This window comes from Colobus angolensis, unplaced genomic scaffold (genome assembly GCF_000951035.1).
Source record: "Colobus angolensis palliatus isolate OR3802 unplaced genomic scaffold, Cang.pa_1.0 Scaffold170, whole genome shotgun sequence".
NCBI classification, from domain to species: Eukaryota; Metazoa; Chordata; class Mammalia; order Primates; family Cercopithecidae; genus Colobus; species Colobus angolensis.
The window spans coordinates 3,310,836-3,332,879 of NW_012114822.1; the positions used below are offsets into that span (position 1 = coordinate 3,310,836).

The 22,044-nt window shown below is 56.2% G+C and overlaps 1 protein-coding gene across 3 annotated transcripts in view; it reads left to right on the plus strand.

Moving 5' to 3' along the window:
* The window catches only part of NPHP4 (nephronophthisis 4), a 131,724-nt gene extending 117,904 nt beyond the window's left edge, over positions 1 to 13,820 (plus strand). For all 3 annotated transcript variants that reach the window (XM_011938285.1, XM_011938286.1, XM_011938287.1), the window contains 10 exons: positions 1,752 to 1,978; positions 2,187 to 2,373; positions 3,402 to 3,485; positions 8,738 to 8,894; positions 9,510 to 9,595; positions 10,181 to 10,266; positions 11,368 to 11,539; positions 12,115 to 12,294; positions 12,613 to 12,756; positions 13,241 to 13,820. In XM_011938285.1, the coding sequence (XP_011793675.1) occupies positions 1,752 to 1,978; positions 2,187 to 2,373; positions 3,402 to 3,485; positions 8,738 to 8,894; positions 9,510 to 9,595; positions 10,181 to 10,266; positions 11,368 to 11,539; positions 12,115 to 12,294; positions 12,613 to 12,756; positions 13,241 to 13,381 (1,464 nt within the window). In that variant the 3' untranslated portion in view covers positions 13,382 to 13,820. The remainder of the gene's footprint in view (positions 1 to 1,751; positions 1,979 to 2,186; positions 2,374 to 3,401; positions 3,486 to 8,737; positions 8,895 to 9,509; positions 9,596 to 10,180; positions 10,267 to 11,367; positions 11,540 to 12,114; positions 12,295 to 12,612; positions 12,757 to 13,240) is intronic.
* The last annotated feature ends 8,224 nt before the right edge of the window (positions 13,821 to 22,044 follow it).

Genomic DNA, 22,044 nt, shown 5'->3' on the forward strand with positions numbered 1-22,044 from the left:
CCGCTACTCGGGAGGCTGAGGCAGGAGAATGGCGTAAACCCAGGAGGCGGAGCTTGCAGTGAGCTGAGATCCAGCCACTGCACTCCAGCCCGGGAGACAGAGCGAGACTCCGTCTCAAAAAAAAAAAAGAATAATTCCCCTTTTTGGCTGAAAATCTAAATAGAACTATTAATATTTTGCAACTAAGAAATGGGAGGTGAGAATGGTTGTACCTCCTGGGTGCATAGAAGTCGGGAACCACAGGGGCCTCGAGAAAGGTCTCCTGAGACTCCCCTTTGCATGCAGGCAGGCCGGGGTCTGAACAGAGGTGTGACTTCTCCTGACGGTAAACTCAGCAGGGCCGTCACTCAGCCTCCCCGCCAGTGAGGCCTTGGTGCTCAAAGGTGGATGCAGACGCCTCGGTCCCTACCTAGGCTCAGTTCAGTCTGATGGGGTGAGGAACAGGCATGGTGAGAGGACACGGGGTGGGGAGGCCTGGGCTGAGCCTGCAGGACTGGTGGGCTCAGTGGTCAGGGAGGAGAGAGGGACTAGAGGGAGGCCAGGGGTAGGGCCAGGGCATGGCTGGGGCCTCCTCCCAGGCCTCAGAACACCCACCCCACCTCCCTCTCTCCCTTCCTCCCTCATCCCAGCTGGCCGGGCTTGAAGCTGGGGCCTCTGGAGGCCCCCAGCCTGGATAACCTGAGCTCTGTCAGCACGAGCTTGGAAGTGAGGAGCCACTCTCAGCCCTCGCCCTGTTTCTCATCCTAACTCATGTCTGGCCCCATTGTCCAGCACAGCCTGTCAGAAGTTCAACTCCTGAAAAGCTCTGATGATAAATTCTGATGGAGGCCCCAAGAGTGAAAGGCCCAGCTCCAATCCCCCTGGCAAAGGAAAAGCCAAAGCTCTGGAGGTTGGAAAGTGAATGTCCAATCATTTGAGTCAGAAATCAAATTTTGTCCTCACCTTTTGAGTTAAATCCTGAAAGCATCCAAGTCAGTCCATCTCTCTGACGCCTCAGCCTCCTCTGTTAGACAGAAGGTTCCCAGCGCCCGGCCACAGCGGCTTCTTGGAGTAACTTAGGCTGGCTGACTCCCCGGCATGGGGGTGGCCCCTTCCAGGCCTGAGATCTTGCAAGGCAGCCTCTAGAGGGCCTCACTTTTTCTTGTAAGGCCCACAAGAAAAACAAGCCAGTCTCCAACCTGTAGAACCCATGTGCGCTGGCCAAGCCCCTCGAGTCCCTGGGGCGTCAGAGCAAGGGGGTGGCTGAGCCTTGCTGAGGCAGCATGCTGCTTGCCCGGACTCTGACCCGGTGTGACCGAGACTCTGCAGGCCGGGGGCATATCCTCTCCTGTGGACTCTGGGCCCAGACAGGGCTCCTGACATTGTGTTGGGGACCTGGCTGGTGAGGCCTGTCACCATAGTTTTGAGGCCATTCTTTTCTCTTGTTTGAAACCACTGTTTCTAATTCTCCACTGTGCGGGGGGCCAGGCTTGCGGCTGTGAAGAGTCTCTCAGGAGCAGGCAAGGGTGCTGTGTAGACCTCCGTGTCGGGAACACAGCCAGCAGACCTCTGTCCAGCATTGCCTGAGATCCATGCCTGGGTGGGGCCGGCCAGTTCCACCCAGACTACATGGTCAAGGAAGCGGGTGGTGGCGGCGATGCTGGTGGAGAAATGTCCTGTTCTGAGATCACGGGTGGTGGGCGGCCAGCAACAGTCCCTCGTGGAGGAGAGTGTGCCTGGGACCCTGTCCGCCCATGTCCTCTTGTCCGCAGGCCCAGCAGAGCGTCCGCACACAGCACTTGCGGGACCTACAGGTCATCGCCGCCTACCGGGAGCGCACAAAGGCCGAGAGCATCGCCAGCCTGCTGAGCCTGGCCATCACCACGGAGCACACGCTCCACGCCACACTAGGGGTCGCCGAGTTCTTCGAGTTTGTGCTTAAGAACCCCCACAACACACAGCACACGGTGACCGTGGAGATCGACAACCCTGAGCTCAGGTGAGGTCTGAGCAACGCCCATCCTGCCCCAGCCCAGATCTGTGTCGGGTGCAGTCGGCTCCCCTGCTGAGCTGGCTTGAATTCTGCCCGAGGCGATTCGGCTCCTCTCTCCCACTCCTCTGAGCACTGCTCTTGGTGGGTGGGACGCAGCGTCCCGTGGGCCTTCCTGGGAAGAACTGTCCTGACGCCTGGACACTGCCTTCCCCAGTGTCATCGTGGACAGTCAGGAGTGGAGGGACTTCAAGGGCGCTGCTGGCCTGCACACGCCGGTGGAGGAGGACATGTTCCACCTGCGCGGCAGCCTGGCCCCCCAGCTCTACCTGCGCCCCCACGAGACCGCCCACATCCCCTTCAAGTTCCAGAGCTTCTCTGCTGGGCAGCTGGCCATGGTGCAGGTGCGGGTGTCAGGCACACAAGGAAGTTGCATTTGGCTGACGACAGTGGGAAATTGAGAATGCTTCCAGTCTCCACCAGTGTCCCTCCCATGCCTGTGGCAGACGGACTAGCCTGCGGGCTGCCATCCACTCCCCTTTGTGCTCAATAAGAGCCCTGGCATGTACACTGCGAGTGGCAACCAGCCGCTTCTCTTTTCCAGCCCGATGGGTGTCGGGCTGGACCATCTCCTCCTAATTTTCTTTACTGGGTTGGTTGTTAGGGCTTCTTAAAGCCCAGTGAATCTAATGGATTGACATTTTCTAGCATCTTCTTTCCAGTTAATGTTGTTTGGTCCCTTCTGACTGCAGCACTGGCTGCTCTATGCAAGATGCAGCTTTGCTGGCATGTGTGCGGGGAGCATGGGTGCAGGGAGCATGGGTGCAGCAGGTGTATTTGCAAGAGGTATGTGTGCAGGGGGGATATGTGAGGCGTGTGTGCAGGAGGCATGTATGCGGGGTGTATGTGAGGCACGCGTGCAGGAGTGGTGCGTGTGGGGGTCTGTGTGTGTGTGCAGGCATGCAGTTGTGTGCAGGGGTGGTGTGTGAGGCGTGCCTGCAGGAGGTGTGTCATGCCTGGGTGTATGAGGCAGGCATGGGGCATGGAGTGTGTGTTTCAGCTTTTGACCTTTTGGGGTCAGCTCTCTAGGGTGATGGTCATTGCTTAAGGTGGACTTGAGATGTCCCTAGAGGCTCACTCACAGGGTTCCATGCTGGCTCTTGGGACGGGCTGTGAGGACAGCAGATGGGACCTCAGGCCTTTGGCTTCAGGCAAAGCTGGGTTTCCACCTGGGATCTGCTGTTCTTTTGCTCCTGGCAGCCTCAGCTTTCTCTGGCACAGTGAGGCCGGTTGGTGATGGTTGCTGCCCGGAGAGTCAGTGTGAGAGGAGGCTGGTGGCTCCCAGCTGGGTGGCAGTGGTGTCTCTAAGCACAGGTGCTGGTCACCTAGTGGTGTCGCTCCCTGAACTGCTTGTGCTGATTGGTTCCTGCAGGCCTCTCCTGGGTTGAGCAACGAGAAGGGCACGGATGCCGTGTCACCTTGGAAGTCCAGCGCAGTGCCCACTAAACACGCCAAGGTAAAGGGGCAACAGAGAACAGACTGACCTCGGGGCTTCCAGGGTATTCCCAGGGCCTGAGCCTTGTGTCCTTCTCTCCCCTCCTGGAGGGGAGGGCTGGGGCCAGGTCAGGGCAGGGGTGGTGTGGGCCTGGGAATGGCCTTCTCCATGTCCTCGCTGGGCAGGGCAGCTCCGTCTGGGCGCTGGCACAGCCTGCTTGGTGTCTGGTGGGAAATGCCTCCTCGGTGGCCGCCTTCTCACAGCCAGGGCTCTCCGGTGTGAAGCCGCGGTTCCCATGGTGGCTGCCACAGCCTGTGGCCACTCTGTGAGCTTCACACACAGCATTCCCTGGTGTGTGAGTGTGTGGTGTGGTTCTTCCTGGAAATAAGACTTAGACCTTGGTTATATCCCTTGCTAAGTGAAGGCCGTGTAGTAAGGCACCTGCTTCTCAGCAGCTGGCTGAGACATTTGCAGGAGGAGCTTGAGACACTGCTGCTTTATGGCAGTTTCTGAAGGTTTTTCTTTATTCGGTAGAAACATGCCTTTTGTAGTGGGAAGTGAAAAACAAAATGGAAAAGCTTTGGTCTTTCCTACACCTTGCCTGGAGGACAGAATTCAGAGTTCAGCACAGTCCCGGCCTGAGGCTCTGGGGTCCCTGTGGCCCGGGTCTCACTGTGGTTGCAGCCTGGCCCTGTGTGTCCACCAGGCCCCATCACCAGTGAAAACTTGCTTTATTTTATTTAAATGCAGCCACAGCTTTGCCTTGATCTAAGGAATACATCTGTTCTTTATTGAGTGCTCTAGGTTAATACCTTTTCCTTACATGTGTGGGAAGTCCCAGCCATCACATCCTGTTGCCAGAACTGTTGGGAGGAAGGTTTTCCTCTGCTAGCTTAGGTCTGAATGGCAAGGCCTGCAGGTGGATGACGATAGACAGAGGGATGGGAGGAAAGATGGGCCTTACCATTGTGAGCCCGTGACAGCATTGGGAAGTGAGTAGCTTGCCGAATGCCCAGAGGTCGAGGTTTGTGTGCCAGTGTAGCACGAAGGGGGCGAGGGCCAGGGCCTCCGTGGGAAGGCAGGGACGTTCTGTTGTCTCTTTGTGCTGTAGGCATGGGCAGTCTGTGACCTTCCTGGAATTTGCAGGATGCTTTCACTTTCACGTAGGGGGTTAATGGCAGCTGCATTTTCAGGAGGCTGTGCACTAGTCAGATAAGGGAAGTTCAGATAAAGATTTCAGGTGTTCTCACCTTAAAATAATCTTTATGTCAAAAATATGATCTCTTCACATGAATTTGGAGTTCGAAGGGAAATCCTAGGCATTGTGTTAGTTTACCCATAATTACTGCAGTGTGTATCTTGGACCGATGAGGACTTTTCTTTTTATCGTGATTGCATGCTGTCATCGCTGCCCCTGTCAACGCAGATCTTGGCATCGTCTGCTGGGGCTCTAAGCACGGGCCTTTCTACAGCTGGTGTGTTTGGGTTGGGACCCGCTGGCCTGGAGTGTGCTGCCTCTGGAGTTGCTCAGTGGGCAGGTCACGTCATCCATGAAGGCCACCCACAGAGGCCATGCTGGCTGTCACCGTGCTCAGGTGCTGACGGCCTGTTGCTGTCACCCGCTTCTCCCTCGTTCGCATCCAGCTGAGGCTCCTGGCCCACACGTGTTCCGTCCAAGGTGAAATTGCAGTCCTGCCATTCTTCCTGTGATTTTCCTACAAGCAAGGACTTTCCCCATCAGTGGTTTGGTTACCCTAAACTATACTTTTATACTTTGTACTTTTGTACTTGAAAGTGAGGATGAATGTTAGAATCATTCCCTTTATTTATCAATTTTCAAATAAGCGAGCTGCGTCCTAGCACCCTTCAGAGACAGTCCGTGTTTGTGGCGTCTCGTGATGGACACCTGGGCTTTGTATTTGTATGTCTCATCCCATGGTGGCTTCACTCTTAGATGCTCGAACTGCCCTCTCTCTGGCCACTGCCATCCTTTTCAGGTTAACTCCTGTTCCTTTTTTTTTGTTGTTATAAAAAGTAGTTATTTTGAAATAATGTAGAACTTAGGGAAAAGTTACAGGAAGAGTGTGGAGTCCCCACATGGGGTTTTCCCAGCCTTCCCGATCACTGACCTTTGCCATGGTTGCCTCACTATTCTCTGTTTATGCATTTTTCTTGAACAATTTGAGAATAAATTATCAGGTAATGCCCTTTACTCCATGACACTTCGAGCTGGGTTGTCTTGAAAATAAGGCCACTGTCCTCTACAGCCAAGGCAGAGCCATGAAAATTAGACACTCCTCTTCTGTCATCACAGGCCCCGTTCACATTCGCAGATGTCCCAGTTCTTGATAGACGGCCCACCCAGTGGCCCCCAGCAGCCCGCTGCCCTTGGAGTCCCTCTGGCGTGGCTGTGGCTGTTCTGAAGGGCATAGGCGGTTATCCTGCAGGGTGTGCCCAGTGGGGCTGGTCTGGTGTTGGTTTCGGTTAGACCCGGGTTTGGTTAGACCCAGGTGACGCACTTGGGACAGGGACTCCACAGACGTTTGCTGTGTCCTCTCTGAACATCATACTGTGAGGGACACCATGTTGCTTTGTCCTGTTACTGGCGATGTTACTGTTTCCATTCAGTTAAGATGGCATCTGCCATGCTTTTTTCCTGTAATATCAATTAAGAAATATTTGTGGCCGGGCGTGGTGGCTCAAGCCTGTAATCCCAGCACTTTGGAAGGCCGAGACGGTCGGATCACGAGGTCAAGAGATCGAGACCATCCTGGCTAACACGGTGAAACCCCGTCTCTACTAAAAAATACAAAAAAAACTAGCTGGGCGCGGTGGTGGGCACCTGTAGTCCCAGCTACTTGGGAGGCTGAGGCAGGAGAATGGTGTAAACCCGGGAGGCGGAGCTTGCAGTGAGCTGAGATCCGGCCACTGCACTCCAGCCCAAGCGACAGAGCGAGACTCCGTCTCAAAAAGAAAAAAAAAAAAAATTTGTGTCTAGTAATCAGAAAGTCATGAGTAAGTATCTTGTTGGGAGATACTGAGGCCATTCAAATACCCTCTTCTTCATCAGTCTTTTACGCACTAGGTCTCAGTGTGCACTGATGACCACCCCGAGTTGGTAGTTAATAGGATGCTTACCCGCTGTGGATTTTCCAACTCCATCATTCCTTCTCTGTCGATTACTGGTATTTTAAGTAAGGTAGAGCTGTGCCTTCACCCCATTCATGTATTTACTTTTTATATCCTTATGAACAATGAATTTCTATTTTATTCATTTTGTTACTATTTATTTTGTTGCTCATATCCATGTTGTCCCTGACTAAGGAGGGCAGCCCCTTCAGGCCAGCTCCTGTGTCCTGTTGATTCACCCCTGTCCTCCGTTGAGTCTTTCCTTACTGCCCAGCACAGCGGGATGCCCCAGGCTCAGCTTGCATTTCAGGAAGGTCAGCCATTTAACTAAGGTGCTTTTGGTTGGAGAATGACATTTAGAAACCAAGACTTGAGTGCTAGATGTACTCGGTGCTACTGGGATGTCACTGCTGCTAGTCCCTGTCAGCGGAGAGACCTAAGAGGTGTATGCCTGTGTATACAGATACATATACATATGTGCATATCATGCATATACAATGTATAGATGTGTGTGTGCATATGTGTGTGTGTGTGTGTGCATAGACTACTGTTTCTAGTGTGCTGAAGCAGTTCTTCCAACACCAGTTCAACATCACGGGTTTCTTCTTTCCATGTTTGTAATTCCCATTTCTGCTCGTGAGAAACCTGGCTCCCATTTGGTTCGCTATATTTAGTTATTTGCCTGATTTCCTCTGTATCTAACCAATCTGCTGACCACACTGGCCAAATCCCTTTGGCTACAATACCACTGGCCACACTGGCCATCTTTGTGTATGTGTATATTTCAAAACATCAGTACCAACCGGGGATAGACACTATCTGTCAGTGCAAGATGTCTGAAGGTGCATTTGTCCTTAGGTCCTTTGTATCCTGTGATTTAAATTTCCTTAAAGAATTCTTCTCTGGGTAGTTACAGCACCAACTTGATAGAAGGTTAGATTTGTTTATTTTTAATACATTGACACTTCTATTTATTTTAGTTTTCAAAATTAAAAACATTTAAATCAAAAATCAAACTATTAAGCAAGATATATTTGGAAGGATCTTTTCATTCCTGACCTGCCCCACTGTCTCCTTCTCTATGTGTGCAGGTGTGAAGTGTGTGCATGTGTGTGTGTACACGCATGTGTGGGTGGTGTGTGCATGTGTGTGGATACATCCGTGTGTGTGCATGTGTGTCTACATGTGTGGGTGCATGCATGTGTGGGTGGATGTGTGTGTGCACGCATGTGTGGGTGGATGTGTGTGTGCACGCATGTGTGCACGTGTGTGGGTGCATGTGCGTGCATGCGTGCATTTGCATGCATGTGTGTGCGCACATGTGGGCACATGTGTGGGTGCATGTATGTGCATGTGTGGGTGCATGCGTGTGTACATGTGGGCACATGTGGGTACATGCATGTGGGTGCATGTGGGTGCATGCATGTGGGTGTGCATGTGGGTGCATATGTGGGTGGATGGATGTGGGCGCATGCGTGTGTGCATATGTGCGTGCATATATGTGCGTGTGTGGGTGCATGTGTGTGAGTGCATGTCTCTGTGTGTGTGTATATCTTGAAACAAATACAGCGTTTTTATCAGTTGTCGAAATTAATACCTCTTTAGACAACATGGTTTTTAATGAGTAGCTTTTTGAAACCAGGGAAGTTTCTATTTCTAACCCCTTTGGTTTAGGCACAGCCTCTTTTTGACATCTGAAATCAAAGAGCTTGTGCTGACGTGTTTGGCCACCAACTTGGCCCCACCACCACCCACCCCAGGACCTCCTGGCCTGACTTGCTCACCTGCACGCAGGGTGTTGGGAGGTGGAATCGTGGCGGGAGTAGTTTTGACGTAGGACTGCAGACCTTCTCCACTGGCGTTTAAGAAGTGTGCCGTACTGGAGAGAAATAACAGCAGTGTGGCTGCTCGGGTGCCCTGTGCTGGGTGCCAGCCCAGACCTTGCTTAGCGGTCCCCTCTGGGTAGGGACCTGCTGCTGCAGACTCAGTCCCTGCCTTTGACGATGCCCGACCTTCCCCCATCATGGCAGTGGAGGGTGAGTGGGTCGTGGCGACAGTGGAGATACCTGTGCTGTCTAAGGAGGGACGAGAAGCTGCTCACGAGTCTCGTGCCCGTCCCAACACTCAGTGTGGCCTCCTCACAGGTCTTGTTCCGAGCAAGTGGTGGCAAGCCTATCGCCGTGCTCTGCCTGACCGTGGAGCTGCAGCCCCACGTGGTGGACCAGGTCTTCCGCTTCTATCACCCGGAGCTCTCCTTTCTGAAGAAGGCCATCCGCCTGCCGCCCTGGCACACGCTTCCAGGCAGGTCCTGCACTGACCCTGCGGCCCACATGTTACAGGCTCACCTGTTGGAAGTAGGCACCTCCTGAGGGTGACAGATGGCCTCATGGCTTCGTGCCCTGGTGCTGTTAGAGCAGCACGTGGGGCCTGGGGAATTTTCTCTCCCTTTATGGTTTGAGATGGTGTCCCTCTTGCCACCTCTGAGATGACTAGGTGTGCATTTGCTGGATGAGTCCGCTCTTCTAAAAAACCCCAGCTCCGCGGCCCAGGTCCAGGTGTGCCTGGAGGAACACCTGCCTCCTCACCTGATGGCCCACGTTTCTGGTTGGCGCCCCTCACAGCAGAGTGCCGGTTTCCCTGCTCTAGGGAGCTGTGCCTTCCTTTTTGTGGCCCCTCGATTATTCCCTGCAGAGGTGGCTGCAGCAAAGCGGCAGTGGGCTGGATGGGCGGTGTCCGCGCAGGGAACACGGTGCTCAGATGCTGTCCTGGGAAAGGTGGCAGCACCCGGTTCCCCAGCAGGTGTCTTGCTGAGCACCTGTGATGAGCCTGTCCTGTCCTATAGTATGTAACGTGTGGGGCCGTCTCCACACAGGCCGGAAATGTGGAGGACTCTTTTTGACATTTCCCCTGCTCCAGGTGCTCCGGTGGGAATGCTTGGTGAGGACCCCCCGGTCCATGTTCGCTGCAGCGACCCGAATGTCATCTGTGAGACGCAGAATGTGGTAGGTTGTGTTGTGGCCCCGGCTCAGGCAGATCCTTCCCAGCGAGTCTACGCCCCCATCGTCTTCCCTGCGGGGTCTCCTGGGAGCCTCTTCATTTTAGGTTTTCCGCTAAGTGGTTTCTTTTCCAAGGTACTAAGGGGCTATTTTGACATCTTTATGAGAGCTTTATGAGCGTGTTTTTATTTTTTTCTACTAGCAGATCAGCTCCTTGATCATCTGAATTTAAATTTTAAAAAGGCATGAAGCAAAGTGAATAAAGTGAATGGTAATTAAGGCACATATTAATTACCATTGTGTAAAGGATAAGGCAATAATTATGTTATGACCAGTTAGGAAACTGGATAAAATCTCCTGTAGAATCTAATTATTGAGATCCTTGTAAAATCAGGAAGCTAATGATTTTGTCTTTGACAGTGAACAGAATAGTGAATTCTGACTGGTATAGAACATGAACAGATTTGTTCTGGGAGGGGCTGGTCCTCACTGTCTGCGTGCACTAGTCACACGGATTTAGGGGCCAGGCTGGGGTTGGCAGAGCTGGGCAGTGGGCTGTGTGCCCTGATTTGCTGCACATCTGGTTGGCAGGGCCCGGGGGAGCCACGGGACGTGTTTCTGAAGGTAGCTAGTGGTCCGAGCCCGGAGATCAAAGACTTCTTTGTCATCATTTACTCGTAAGTGCACAGCCTTCGGGGACCCGGGGGCAGTGGCAGAGGAGAGGAGGAGGCAGGCCTGGGGCTACTGCTGGATTGAAAGTGGGCTTGGCGCCTTCCTAAACTTGGGGGAGCTGTTGGGCCTTCACTTTGTGAGGCGGGATTCTACTGCGAGTTCCAGGGCCAGCAGGGGCCTGGGGAAGGCATCCTGGAGGGGCACCTGCAGCCTGAGTGACTTGGGACGCAGCCTGTGCCCACCAAGGAAGGACATGAGTCAGCCTCTGTCTCCCGATAGTGCCAAGGGCCACCCAGAAGCCCCTGTTACCTTTTTCTTGCTGAGTCCCTAGGCCGAACAGCATGAATGAAGCTGTGGTCCCTCCTGCGGAGAGGGAGGAGGACTGTGGTGGAATTGCCCGTCCCTCTCCTCCAGGCTAAATGACCCGGTCCCTTCCCCCCCAAGTCGGATCCCCAAGTCCTGTGAGAATCCTTTCAAACTGCTGTGAGCCGGGAGATTTCCTGCAGTGCTTCTGAGGACAGGTCAGGGGCTTACCACCAGAGGGTGAGGGGCCCACCAGAGGGTGAGGGGCCACGTGACCACGTCTCAGAGGGGCTTCCTCGTGAGCCCATGAAGATGCCTCACCCAGCCCCATTTTGCTATGAAGCAGCAGGCTCTTGGCCCTGAAATGCTACCAGGGGCTTCCTTGCTCCGGCCGGCATGGCCTCCAGCCCCGCCCTGTCTCCTGAGTGGCGCTGCCCTTGGCTTTGCCTCAGAGCCCTGTTGGGGGTGGACACTTGTCCAGGATGTGTGTTTGGCCAAAGCGTGCCTTGTCATTTGTTTGACATGTGGTTCCTAAGCACCCTCGTGCCAGGTGACATCCTGGGTGCAGACAGGTGGGGCCGTCGGTCAGCCCTGCTGTGCCCTGAGAGCCTCTGCTGTGGGTGGGAAGGGGGCAGCTGGGGCGGAGCCACCAGGCCCCAGCTCTGCCTCCTGGGGCCTGGTCCTCTGGGGCTTTCCCTGCGTGGCCTTCTGTCTGCCCACACTCCTGGCAGCCCTTGTTGGCCTCTCGCGGGCTGGTGCTGAGTCTTCCGGGACAAGTGCAGATGGCTCCCGTCCCACTGCAGGGATCGCTGGCTGGCGACACCCACACAGACGTGGCAGGTCTGCCTCCACTCCCTGCAGCGCGTGGATGTCTCCTGCGTCGCAGGCCAGCTGACCCGCCTGTCCCTTGTCCTTCGGGGGACGCAGACAGTGAGGAAAGTGAGAGCTTTCACTTCGCACCCCCAGGAGCTGAAGGTATGGCCTCTCTGGGGGCTGTTCTGAGCCTCTCTCCAACCCCAGCCTGGAGACGGGCAGTGGGCATTCAGCTGGAGCACAGTGGGTGGCCCTGACGGCAGCTTTTCCAGCACCTCCAGCGCTCAGACTCTGTTGCCAGAGGCTTCCTGGCAGTCACCTTTCGTTAGATGTGCCACTGTGGGGCGAGTGACGTACACACCAACCCCAAAGGCCAGTGTTCAGAATTCCTGCTAGGTAAACGGTGACAGGAGCCCTGGTGTTAGTGAAGCCACAGTTAGATGGGGTGAGAGGGCAGCCCCTGGTGCCACCAGCTGGCCAGGGTTTTAAGCCCCAGGATGGCTTCAGTTCTCTTTCTGTGGAGGCAGCGCTTAGGGAGTAGTCGCCATGTGGGAGGAGGGACTTGCCAGGTGCAGACCCGAGCCGCGGCCACAGTGATGTCAGGGTTGGTTGTGGCCTCAGATTTGACTGCCCCTGAACCACCCATGACCTTGGGCTCCCCTGGCTGATTGGCCAGGAGCCCCTTGCTTGCACACCGTGAGAGGCTCTGCCCTGACCCGCCTCTCTTGCTCTTGAAGACAGACCCCAAAGGTGTCTTCGTGTTGCCGCCTCGTGGGGTGCAGGACCTGCATGTTGGTGTGAGGCCCCTCAGGGCTGGCAGCCGCTTTGTCCACCTCAACCTAGTGGACGTGGATTGCCACCAGCTGGTGGCCTCCTGGCTCGTGTGCCTCTCCTGCCGCCAGCCGCTCATCTCCAAGGTCTGTATGTGTGGCAGGCACAGGCTGAGGGGATGGGGGCTCAATACCAGGGCACTACAGGACCCCCACTTTGGCTCTGTGACTCGGGCCACCTGGATACAGGGTTCTGACCCAGCAGGGCTGGATGTGCGAGTGTTTGCTCCTGTGCTGTCTGTCTCCCGGGTGGAAGCTCCAGAGAGCGTCTGTCTTATCTCTGTGGGGGTCTCCAGTGTCTGGGGCCATGCACGGTGCATGGTAGACTCAGGGAATACTTGGAGGAAGGGCCAGTGGCTATACCCGCGAGTGACCACAGTGTCTCCCTGTCCCCTCCCTCCACAGGCCTTTGAGATCACGTTGGCTGTGGACGAAGGGAAGGGTGTCAACAAGAGGATCACCTACACCAACCCCTACCCCTCCCGGAGGACGTTCCACCTGCACAGCGACCACCCGGAGCTGCTGCGGTTCAGGGAGGACTCCTTCCAGGTGTGGCGGGGCTGTGCGTGGGACTCCCAGGGGGAGCCCTGGAACCTGAATGGAGGGCAGTTAGGCTGCATTTAGGAGTGAGTTCCTCCAGTCACCAGCAGTCTTCCAAAAACCCCAGGGCGGTGACAGGTGCCCTGCCATACTTGGGTGGGCCCGTTGTCTCTTTAGTAGCTGGAGATTTAGCTAAGTTTCTCCTGAGCGTGGGAAAGGGTGATGTGCCCAGGGCTTTTCATGGTAACGTTAGACAGCTCAGTCTGGAACATGAGTGTGGCTCCGAGTCCGAGTAACGCGTCACTCTGGCGGAGCACCGGTTCCCATCCGTGTCCCGGGCGCTGAAGTCGAAGGCAGGCCTTGGATGCACCCTGCAGGGCTCCCCCGCCTTGTCAGCTCCCCTTGGAAATACACATGACCATGCAGAGAGGTTGCTGGTGAGAGTGTGGGACGGCCCGGGGGTGCATGCTGGGATTTGGATGCTTATTTCCAGGTTGCAGGTGGAGAGACCCACACCATCGGCCTGCAGTTTGTGCCTCGTCAGAGAGTGGGGGAGGAGGAGATCCTGATCTACATCAATGACCATGAGGACAAAAACGAAGAGGCATTTTGCGTGAAGGTCATCTACCAGTGAGGGCTTGAGGGTGACATCCTTCCTGGGCCGCCTGGCTGGGGCCTGTCTGCCTCTCCTGCCCTGCAGGCCATCCTCCCCGCCTCTCCTCAGCCTTTGACCTCAGGGCCCACCACTTGGCTGAGGAAGCAGAGAGCACGCGCTGGTCATTTTGTAGTACCTGCGTCCGGCTTAGCTGCTGCTGACACCCAGCAGGCCTGGGTTCCGTGAGTGTGAACTGCGTGGCGGTGGCTCTGGCTCTGGTGCTGCCGTCTGCACACGTGGGACCCTCATTATCTCTGTTGCTCAAAATGTATTTTATGAATCATCCTAAATGATAAAATTATGTTTTTCTTACTGGATTTTGTACAAACATAGTCTATTATTTGCTATGCAATATTTTATGCTGGTATTATATCTATTTTTTAAATTGTTGAACAAAATACTAAACTTTTACATGTCATCCCTTGGCAGTTTTCTTGAGTGTTGTCTGCTGGCGCGGTGTCAGAGGCTTCCTGTCTACAGCACAAGCCCGGTTTCTCCTTGAGGAGACATGCTGGGGGCCAGTCAGGCAGCCCACGCCCTCTGTCCTCATGGAGAGGCTGCTCAAGCCTGCCCCGGGTGGGGGCTGAGACTCCGGCTCTGAGACGGCAGCAGTTGGGTGGAAGTGCAAGGGGCGGAGGAGTGGAGGGTGGGCCGCACCGAGCGGTGGGCTGCGGGCTGTGGGCTGCAGGTCAGTGCGAGGGCCTGGGCCGGGCGCCCCCTCCTGCTACAGAAGCCGCCCCAGCGCTGTGATTGTGGGACCCCCTGCCTCAGAAAGGGATGTGCTTAGAGCCATTGGTCCCACGGCCACATCCGTGGCAGACAGTAGGGTGGGAGTGAAGGGTGACCTCCGTGGGACAGTCGATGCCGTGGGTGACCATGGCAGGTGACTTCTCAAGATCATGGTTAAGGAAATGGGTCCTTCTGTGTTCCTAAAAGGTCTCCACACCCCACAGATGTGGGCACGCGTGGGATAAAGGTGGCCCCTCCCTAAAGGTAGCAACCGCTTGTTGTCTGCCATTTTCGGCACCGGCCACATCCCTCACCTCCTGCGTCTGCCGCGAAGCTGCAGGAGGAGGTTGGGATTTTGAGGCTGTCGGGGAGGGCGCCGCCGCCTCTGCTTTTCCAGCTGCCTTCATCTCCTCCACTGTGGCCAAGCTGAGGATGCCTCCTGGACTTCGCCTCAGCTCCCGCACCTGAGGTGCTGGTGAACCCTAGACGGGAACATCCTGCTGGACGGGCAGAGCTCTGAGAAGGCACTCACGCAGCCCCGGGCGCCTCCTAATGGTGCAGGGGTTCTGCAGGCCTCATCAGAGGCCTCGGGGAGGTGCGTGGGGCACTTGCACCTCCGCCCCCTCCATTTCTAGGTGGCCTGAGAACTGGCTGCCTCCCGCACCCCTGCAGAGAGACGCTGCCTGCTCTGAGGTCCTGCTCTTCGTCACGTGGGTTTTCCCCCGGGAAGACCAGACAGCAGCTACTTTTCCTGGAGAGGCGGATCCCCCAAGTCCATTCGGTCCTTGCACAGCGGAGAGACCTGCGGCGCTCCCTGCCCGTGTCTGGTCTGTAAAGCAAGGACTCAGAAAGGTCTTTCAGCTACTACGATGCCCCACAAGGCAACAGCAGAGAGCTGACCAAGCCTCCAGGGCTCCCACCTGTTCGAGATGCTTCGGTAACATGGCCCCCACCCCAGCCTGCCGGGCTCTCGCATCTGCGTTGTCACCCCCACAGCACAGGAGGAAACCACAGCGCCAGATGCAGGAGGTGCCCCCCAGCCTCAAGGAGCAGGCAGGCAGCGTGTGCCCTCCTGAGCAGGACCAGGCTGGCCTGTGGGCTGGAGGACGCAGGGACATCCCTCGAGCCCACGACGAGAAAGCAGCCTGGCCTTTGGCGAGAGAGATGCCATCAGCCAGCGAGGCTCCATTTGCCACATGCTCCTCACACCCTTATTCAACCCAAGTGTGGACAGAGCACTCCCCTGGTCGGGGGAGATGGATGCTGCCCGCCCCAGGACCTGGCTTTCTCAGGGGCCCAGATGATCACACGGGGACCCTTTGCAGTCTGCCGGGCGGCACTGAGGGTCTGAGGGGAGCAGGGTGAGGGTATGAAGAGGGGCTTTAGTTCAAAGGAGGTTGGGCCTCTCCGCATAGGAGGCAGCGGGGAGAGGATGGAGTGGCAGGGGCCCTGCAAAGGGGCAGCAGGGCAGGAGAGGCTGGAGAGGGGCCTCAGGGCTGTGCCAGGGCAGGGGGTCATGTGGGCCACGGGAGGAGCTGGTGGACTGGAGTGGACAGGTACTGTGTCCCATGAGTCCCCCGGCCCTGATCCCAGCCCTCCATCAGCATGGAGCCCTGTCCTTGTGGGGGCGGCAATGCCGTGGCTGCCTCGCCTCCATCCCGCAGCCCCCACTCTCGGTGCTCATGGCGCGTGTGCCTCTTGCTGGCTCCCTGAGGCTGGGTTGAGGCCTGGGACTCCTCCACAGCTGCCCACCCCAGAGGGCTCCTTCCGCCCGGGGTGGCTTGGGCCAGCCCGTCAGGACCCCATGCCTTCCGCCGCTGGCCTGCAGCCAGTTGTGATTCTGGGTGCCCCCTGGCCTTCCACTAGGAGAGGCATCTCGGGGAGGGGTCTCTTCTGTTGGGCACCAACCCCAGGTCGAGCCTGCTGTATGCTCTGGGTTGCAAAACACCAGCCTTGTCCCTTCCTTTATGAGCCCACAATGCCCTGTGCCAAAACCCGAGGTGTGGGCTGGCGTGTTTACTCCCGACTCCCCTCTTGCCAGTCATAGGTCCGTCTCGGCAGAGCCGGGGTGCCCACGTGGAAGCTGGGCCCTGCGCGCTTGCCCATGGGGACGGGTGCCTGGGACCCCCCGACGAGGGCGCGACGCTGAGCGGCTGCTCTCTCCGTGCAAAGCCTCGTGCCTTTCAAAGGCCCGTTATCATTCCCATCACGGGCATTTCTCAGCTGTGATTTCATTTCTCCCGCCTGCTCCCTCCTCATGCCCCTGTTGAAAGCTACTTTTCACTAAATGGAGTCAAATGCAAGCCAGACGAGCTGCTTTGCATTTCTCATGTCTGATAATGATTTAATGCTATGTTTGTCTATTTAGAAATAGGGCACTTTTTAAAATTCTTGCCTCAGGTTCTAAGAGGGTGGAGAAACAGCCATTATTGCTTCCCTGATGGCCGCTTTTCCCCTGTGGACGGAGGCGCTGCGGCTCTCACCCCAGCAACCTCAGGTAGCACTTACCGGGAGGTGTGCGGAGGCCTTGACAGAGAAAGAGACAGGGCTCAGGAGCAGCCGGTGACCTGCCCACGGGAGGTACTCAGGTGGGTCTCTGTCTCGCACGGCCCGAGCACAGTGGGGTCTCCCTGGCCCTGTGCAAGACACCGCCCTACTGACAGGAAATGAAGAATGTAGACCCTTCCTGCCTGGAGGGCGCTGGCGCTCCACCTGCCGCACTCTGCTGGTGATGACGGGCCCCACTGGCTCTCCTGACCCCAAGCCAAAGCCACGCCTGAGCGGGTCCACGGGAGGCTGTGCAGGGCCCGGGAGCTTCTCTGCAGGTCGGGCAGATCCACCTCGCGCCAGGCCCCTGGGTTTCAATGCTGCCCCTCACCTCTCCTGGGGGGGCTGGGAAGACCCCTGCCTGTTGGAGAATGGATGACTGAGGAACAGTCACCCCAACTTCAGGGGTTGAATACTGTCCCTGAAGAACTCACGTACACTCAGCACCTCAGAATCTGGCTGTTTGGGAAGAGGGTCGGTCTTTGCAGATGTAATGAAACGAGGGCGTGAGATAAAGTCGTGTTGATTGGGGTGACCCTAAGCCCAGGGAGAGTGTCCTTATGAGACAGAAAGGGACACGTAGGGATGGTTCCGTGGCGACAGAGGCAGAGGCTGGAGAGAGCCACAAGCCAGGGATTGCCAGAGCCACCAAAGCTGGAGACACCTGGGATAGATTCTCCCTCCGAGCCTCCAGAGGAGACCCGCCCTGCCCGCACCTTGATCTCAGCCGCCTGGCTGCCAGGCTGTGGGAGAATAACTTCCTGTTGCTTTGAGTCACCAAGTGTGCAGCAGTTGTTTACGGCAGCCTCAGGAAGCGAACATAGGAGTCGTGGGACCTCCCAGGAGGTCCTAAATAGTCCCGTAACTAGCAAATCAAGGTCTCTAGTCCTGGGGAGAGAAGGGCTGGTGTAAGTCTAAGGAGTGACCCCATCAACAGAGTGACCTTCTATGCATGTAGAGAAGCCCCTTGGGTGGCTGTCCTCGGCCACGAAGGAGCGCGTCATCCTGGCTGGTCAGCCATCCTGAACTGAGTAGGGACTCCAGGTTCTCAAACTTTATCACAAGAATTCAACCTTGAAATAGCCACGCACCAATGTGGGTTTCTCCTGGAGGCAGAACCTCTAGGTGGGGGCTGTACCCACATTTAAGGGAAAGAAGTCAACACCCCCCGTGTGTGTGACTCACATGGACCCAGGTTCTGGAGAGCTTGAGGGAAGGAGTGTGGTCTCCAAGGCCATGTGGGGCCCTGGTACCGGGGTCAGTGCTGTCCACGCTACCTTCCTGGGCCACTCTGGGCTTCGCTTGCCCTCACGCCGCCCTCTGGTCCAGCGCTCACGGCAGCTGCTGTGACTGTCAGGAAACACAGACCTGATCCTGTCGCCTCCTTTGCGTAAACCCTTCAGAGGGTAGGACACAGGCAGAGTTCCTCTCTGGGGCCTGCAGGCCCGTCCTCCCCTGGCTCCTTCCCACCCTTTCTCACCATTCACACCGTGCTCAGGGCGTAAGACTGGGTTGCTTCCTGCTTCTGAAGCCTCTCTGTGCCTCGGTCTCCTCCATGAAGGTGCATTGAGCTGACCAGGTAAGAGCTGGGTGCAGCAGGCCCCATGTGGTGCGCTGCAGGACTGTCCCTGATCATCTGCTGCCCCTCCTGCCCAGTGACATCTGACTGGCAGTGTCGCCATGGGAGGGGTGTTCTCCACCCGCGGCTTGCAGGCGTGGCCGATGGGATGTGGACAGAAGTGACCCGGCCTTGCCCCAGCCGGCCTTTTCCCTCTGCCCCTAGAGTCCTGTCTCTGCAGAAACTGAGAATGAGGGATCTTTAATTAGCATTCTCTTCTCCAGTCAAGTCAGCCTCCCTTCCTGCAGGGACCCGGGCTGCCTATCCTCCCTCTGTTGGGCCATCAGCCTGCGGGGGGGTTCCCTGTGGCTGGGCCCTGCATGGAGATGCCCCGATCCTCTGGGCCCTGGGGTGGGCGGCGTCCTCTCTCAGTGCTCTCCCTCTGTTTCTGGAACAAGAGCAAGCTCTGGGGTCAGGGTGCTGTGTGGGCAGCTCCTGTGCAGGAGTCCTGGCCCGTGTCTGTGGGGAGTTGGGGACAGGGGAGGGATGAACCTTGTGCAGCATGCTATGGCATGTGGGATCCTCGAGAGTAGCTGTCAGGCTTCTGTTCACATTGCTGAACCCCCCACAGTGGTCCCCTAAATGATCCATCATTTAAAATTCCCCCTTAATTCTGCTTGTTGGGAGCTCACATGAACTGGCCCTCTGTTTTCACAATGGATTTGCCAAACTTTCAGTGGACCAATGCTATTAGGGACCTTTTCTTTGCAAGGGACAGACACCCAGCTCAAACCAGCATAAGCCAGAAGGCAACTGTGATGGTTTCTCATACCTTCTGGGGAAACTCAGTCTTCAGGCATGGCTGGATCCAGGTGCTCAGATTCTGTTACCAGAAGCCCTTGGCTTTCCATGGTTTTGCTCTGCCTTTTCCTTGTCAGCTCTGCTCTCAGACAGGCTCTCCCCTCAGTGTAAGGACAGTGCCAGCTTCAAACTCCCAGCTATGTTTTTCTGGAGTGAAGGCAGCCCGAGCTTCACTCTCTGTGCCTCTGGCTAAGTCACATGTCCAGCCCTGAACCTGTGGCTCTGGCTGTCCAGCCCCAGAGCAGGAGGGTTGGTTGGAGTGGGTAGACAGTGTGGGGGAGGCTGTTCCCTGGGGGCTGTTAGGGAAGAAGGGGGTTGTGGGGATGGGTGGATGCTGGGCAGACCACACCCACCGAGGTCTGAAGTGAGCTTGGAAGGGGAGGCGTGTGCTACAGGGTGGCTGAGGTCTCCTTGTGGACTCATCTCTCTGCCTCCACCCCCAGAAGAAGAGCAGATGCCATATCCGTCATTGGTTCCTTTACTATCCCTGCCCCTCAGGGGCCACTGCCATCATGGAGTGAGATACAGGCAGGACAAAGACAGCCTGTGGACACTTACAGGCTTGGAGATCCCAGCCTTGCCACATAGCCGTTGTCTCTGCACACTTGCCTGATGCTGGCCATGTCAGGAGCTGAGTGACGCAGGGCCCTGTGCACACAGGCCCTGAGGAAGCACCAGACTCCCCTGTGCTCTCCTCTGTGGGGAAAGGGGGTGATATGGTCTGGCTGTGTCCCCACCCAAATCTCATCTTGAATGGTAACTTCCACAATTCCCACCTGTCATGGGCGGAACCTGGTGGGAGGTGATTGAATTATGGGGGCGGGTCTGTCCTGCACGGTTCCCATGATAGGGAATGAGTCTCACGAGATCTCATGGTTTAAAAATGGGAGTTTCCCTGCACAAGCTCGCTCTCTCTCTTTGCCTGCTGCCATCCATGTAAGTCGTGACTTGCTCCTCCTCGCCTTCCCTCGTAATTGTGAGGCCTCCCCAGCCACGTGCAACTGTAAACCCATTAAATCTCTTCATTTTGTAAATTGCCCAGTCTTGGGTATGTCTTTATCAGTAGCGTGAAAATGGACTAATACAGGGGGCTTTCCCATCCTTTCCCCTCTCAGTCAGGAGTCTCTGAAACCTGTGAAATCGTGCAGAATTCTGTGTGCAGAGGAATTTTCATGGAGGGAGGATCCATAGCCTTCCCCAGACTCTCAAGGCTTAGGGCCTGCAAAAGGGTGAGATTTCGAGGGGAGACATCTCTGTTCAGAGCTGGGCACTTGGGCAGCCTAAGCGAGTGCAGTTTCAGCAAGATGCTTCCGGTTGCTGGACAAGCTGGAGAGCTGGCCATCTGGGCCATTCTTGATCCTGCCAGGATCAAGGATCCTGCATGCACACCATGCTCAGCAAAAATGCACCTCGGTGATCAGCCTCCTGGTGGTCTGCACCTGCTGCTGTCTTTGGAGGTTTTGCCATGGCTCCTGTCTCCTGCCATCCCCCACCCCATGGCAGCCACAGCACCCTGTGAACACACCAGTCACGGCAGGACCTCCAGTGGCTCCTGCGTCATTCTGCTGAAGTCCATGGGATGGCCCCAGGCCCCAGCCACCTCCCCTCTGCTGACTCCTCCCTTGGTCTGTAGCTCTGGCCACGGGTTTCCTTACTGTCAAGTGTGTCCGGCAGGCTTCATCTCGGGGCATTTACACGTGCCTTTCCCTCTGCCTGGAATGCTCTTCCCCCAGGTAGCCACGAGGCTCACCCCCCCGGCCTCAGTGGGAAAGGAGCTCAGAATGCCCTTCCATCTGAGTGGCCTTCCCTGCATCCCACCCCCAAATCACCCTCCCTGGTACCGCTGTTGTCCACAGCACCTCTCAGCTCCTTCATGTCTGTCCACCTACACCGCATGGAGTTTGTCTTTGTCCCCCGCCAGGGGCTCTCCAAGAATATTCCTGGAAGAACTGAATGTTGCCAGATCAGCTGCTCCCCTGCCTGGAGTCCTCTGCTGCCTGACAGCCCACGAATCCCTTCCCATCAGCCAGCCTTGGCTGCCACCAGCCTCCCCCACCAGCCCATGCAGGCCACTCCTAGCCAGAGCAAGGGTCTTCTCTGCACTCTGCCTGGAACCGCCTACGTGGCCGGCTCTTCCTTCTGTGGTGGTGCCTCCTAGAGAGCCTGTCGGGCACCTGGCTAAAGGGAGACATTTCCCGGGATAAGTCCCGAGTGTGGCTGTGGTGGTTTACAGCGTTTCCCGTCAAGGTGGGGTCTATGTTACCCCTCGGGCTAGCTGTCTTTGATGACTGAGATGTGGCGGGGGTGGCATGGTGTCCTTCCTGGGCTCGGCCCACTCTGCTTACTGCTCTGCCCTTGAGCTGTCAGGACCCTGAGGCTACCATGGGGATAAGCCCACAAGAACCTACCAGGGGATGAGAGACCATGTGGTTGGAGTCCCAGGTGACCTGGCCATCCCTCAACCCATATCAGCCCCTGCAGACTGCAGATGCATGAGGGGCCCAGCCACCATTGCCACATCCTGTTTCCATTGCCACGTCCTGTCTTGGGCCAAAAGAACTGCCCTGCTGAGCCCAGCCCAGATGCCAACCTGCAGAGCCATGAGCTAAGTGAATGGCTCAGTGTTGTGAGCCGCTGGGGTTTGGGGTAATGACACAGCAAGAGCTACTGCTGCCCCAGCCTCAAGTGGCTCATACTGCCTTCTATTGCTCTAAACTCAATTCACATTGATTTGCTTACCTGTTCACTACCTGCCTTCCCCGTTAGAATATCAGATTCAAGAGGACATGATTTTTGTCACCACTGAATCTCAACAATATTAGGGTCTAAACAAATAATAAGAGTTCACATTTATTAAGTATTTACAATACACCAGGCTTTGCTCTGTTTGTGATTTAATATTTTAATCTCTAGTGGCAATAAATGGGCCAACCCATTTATTAAGTAG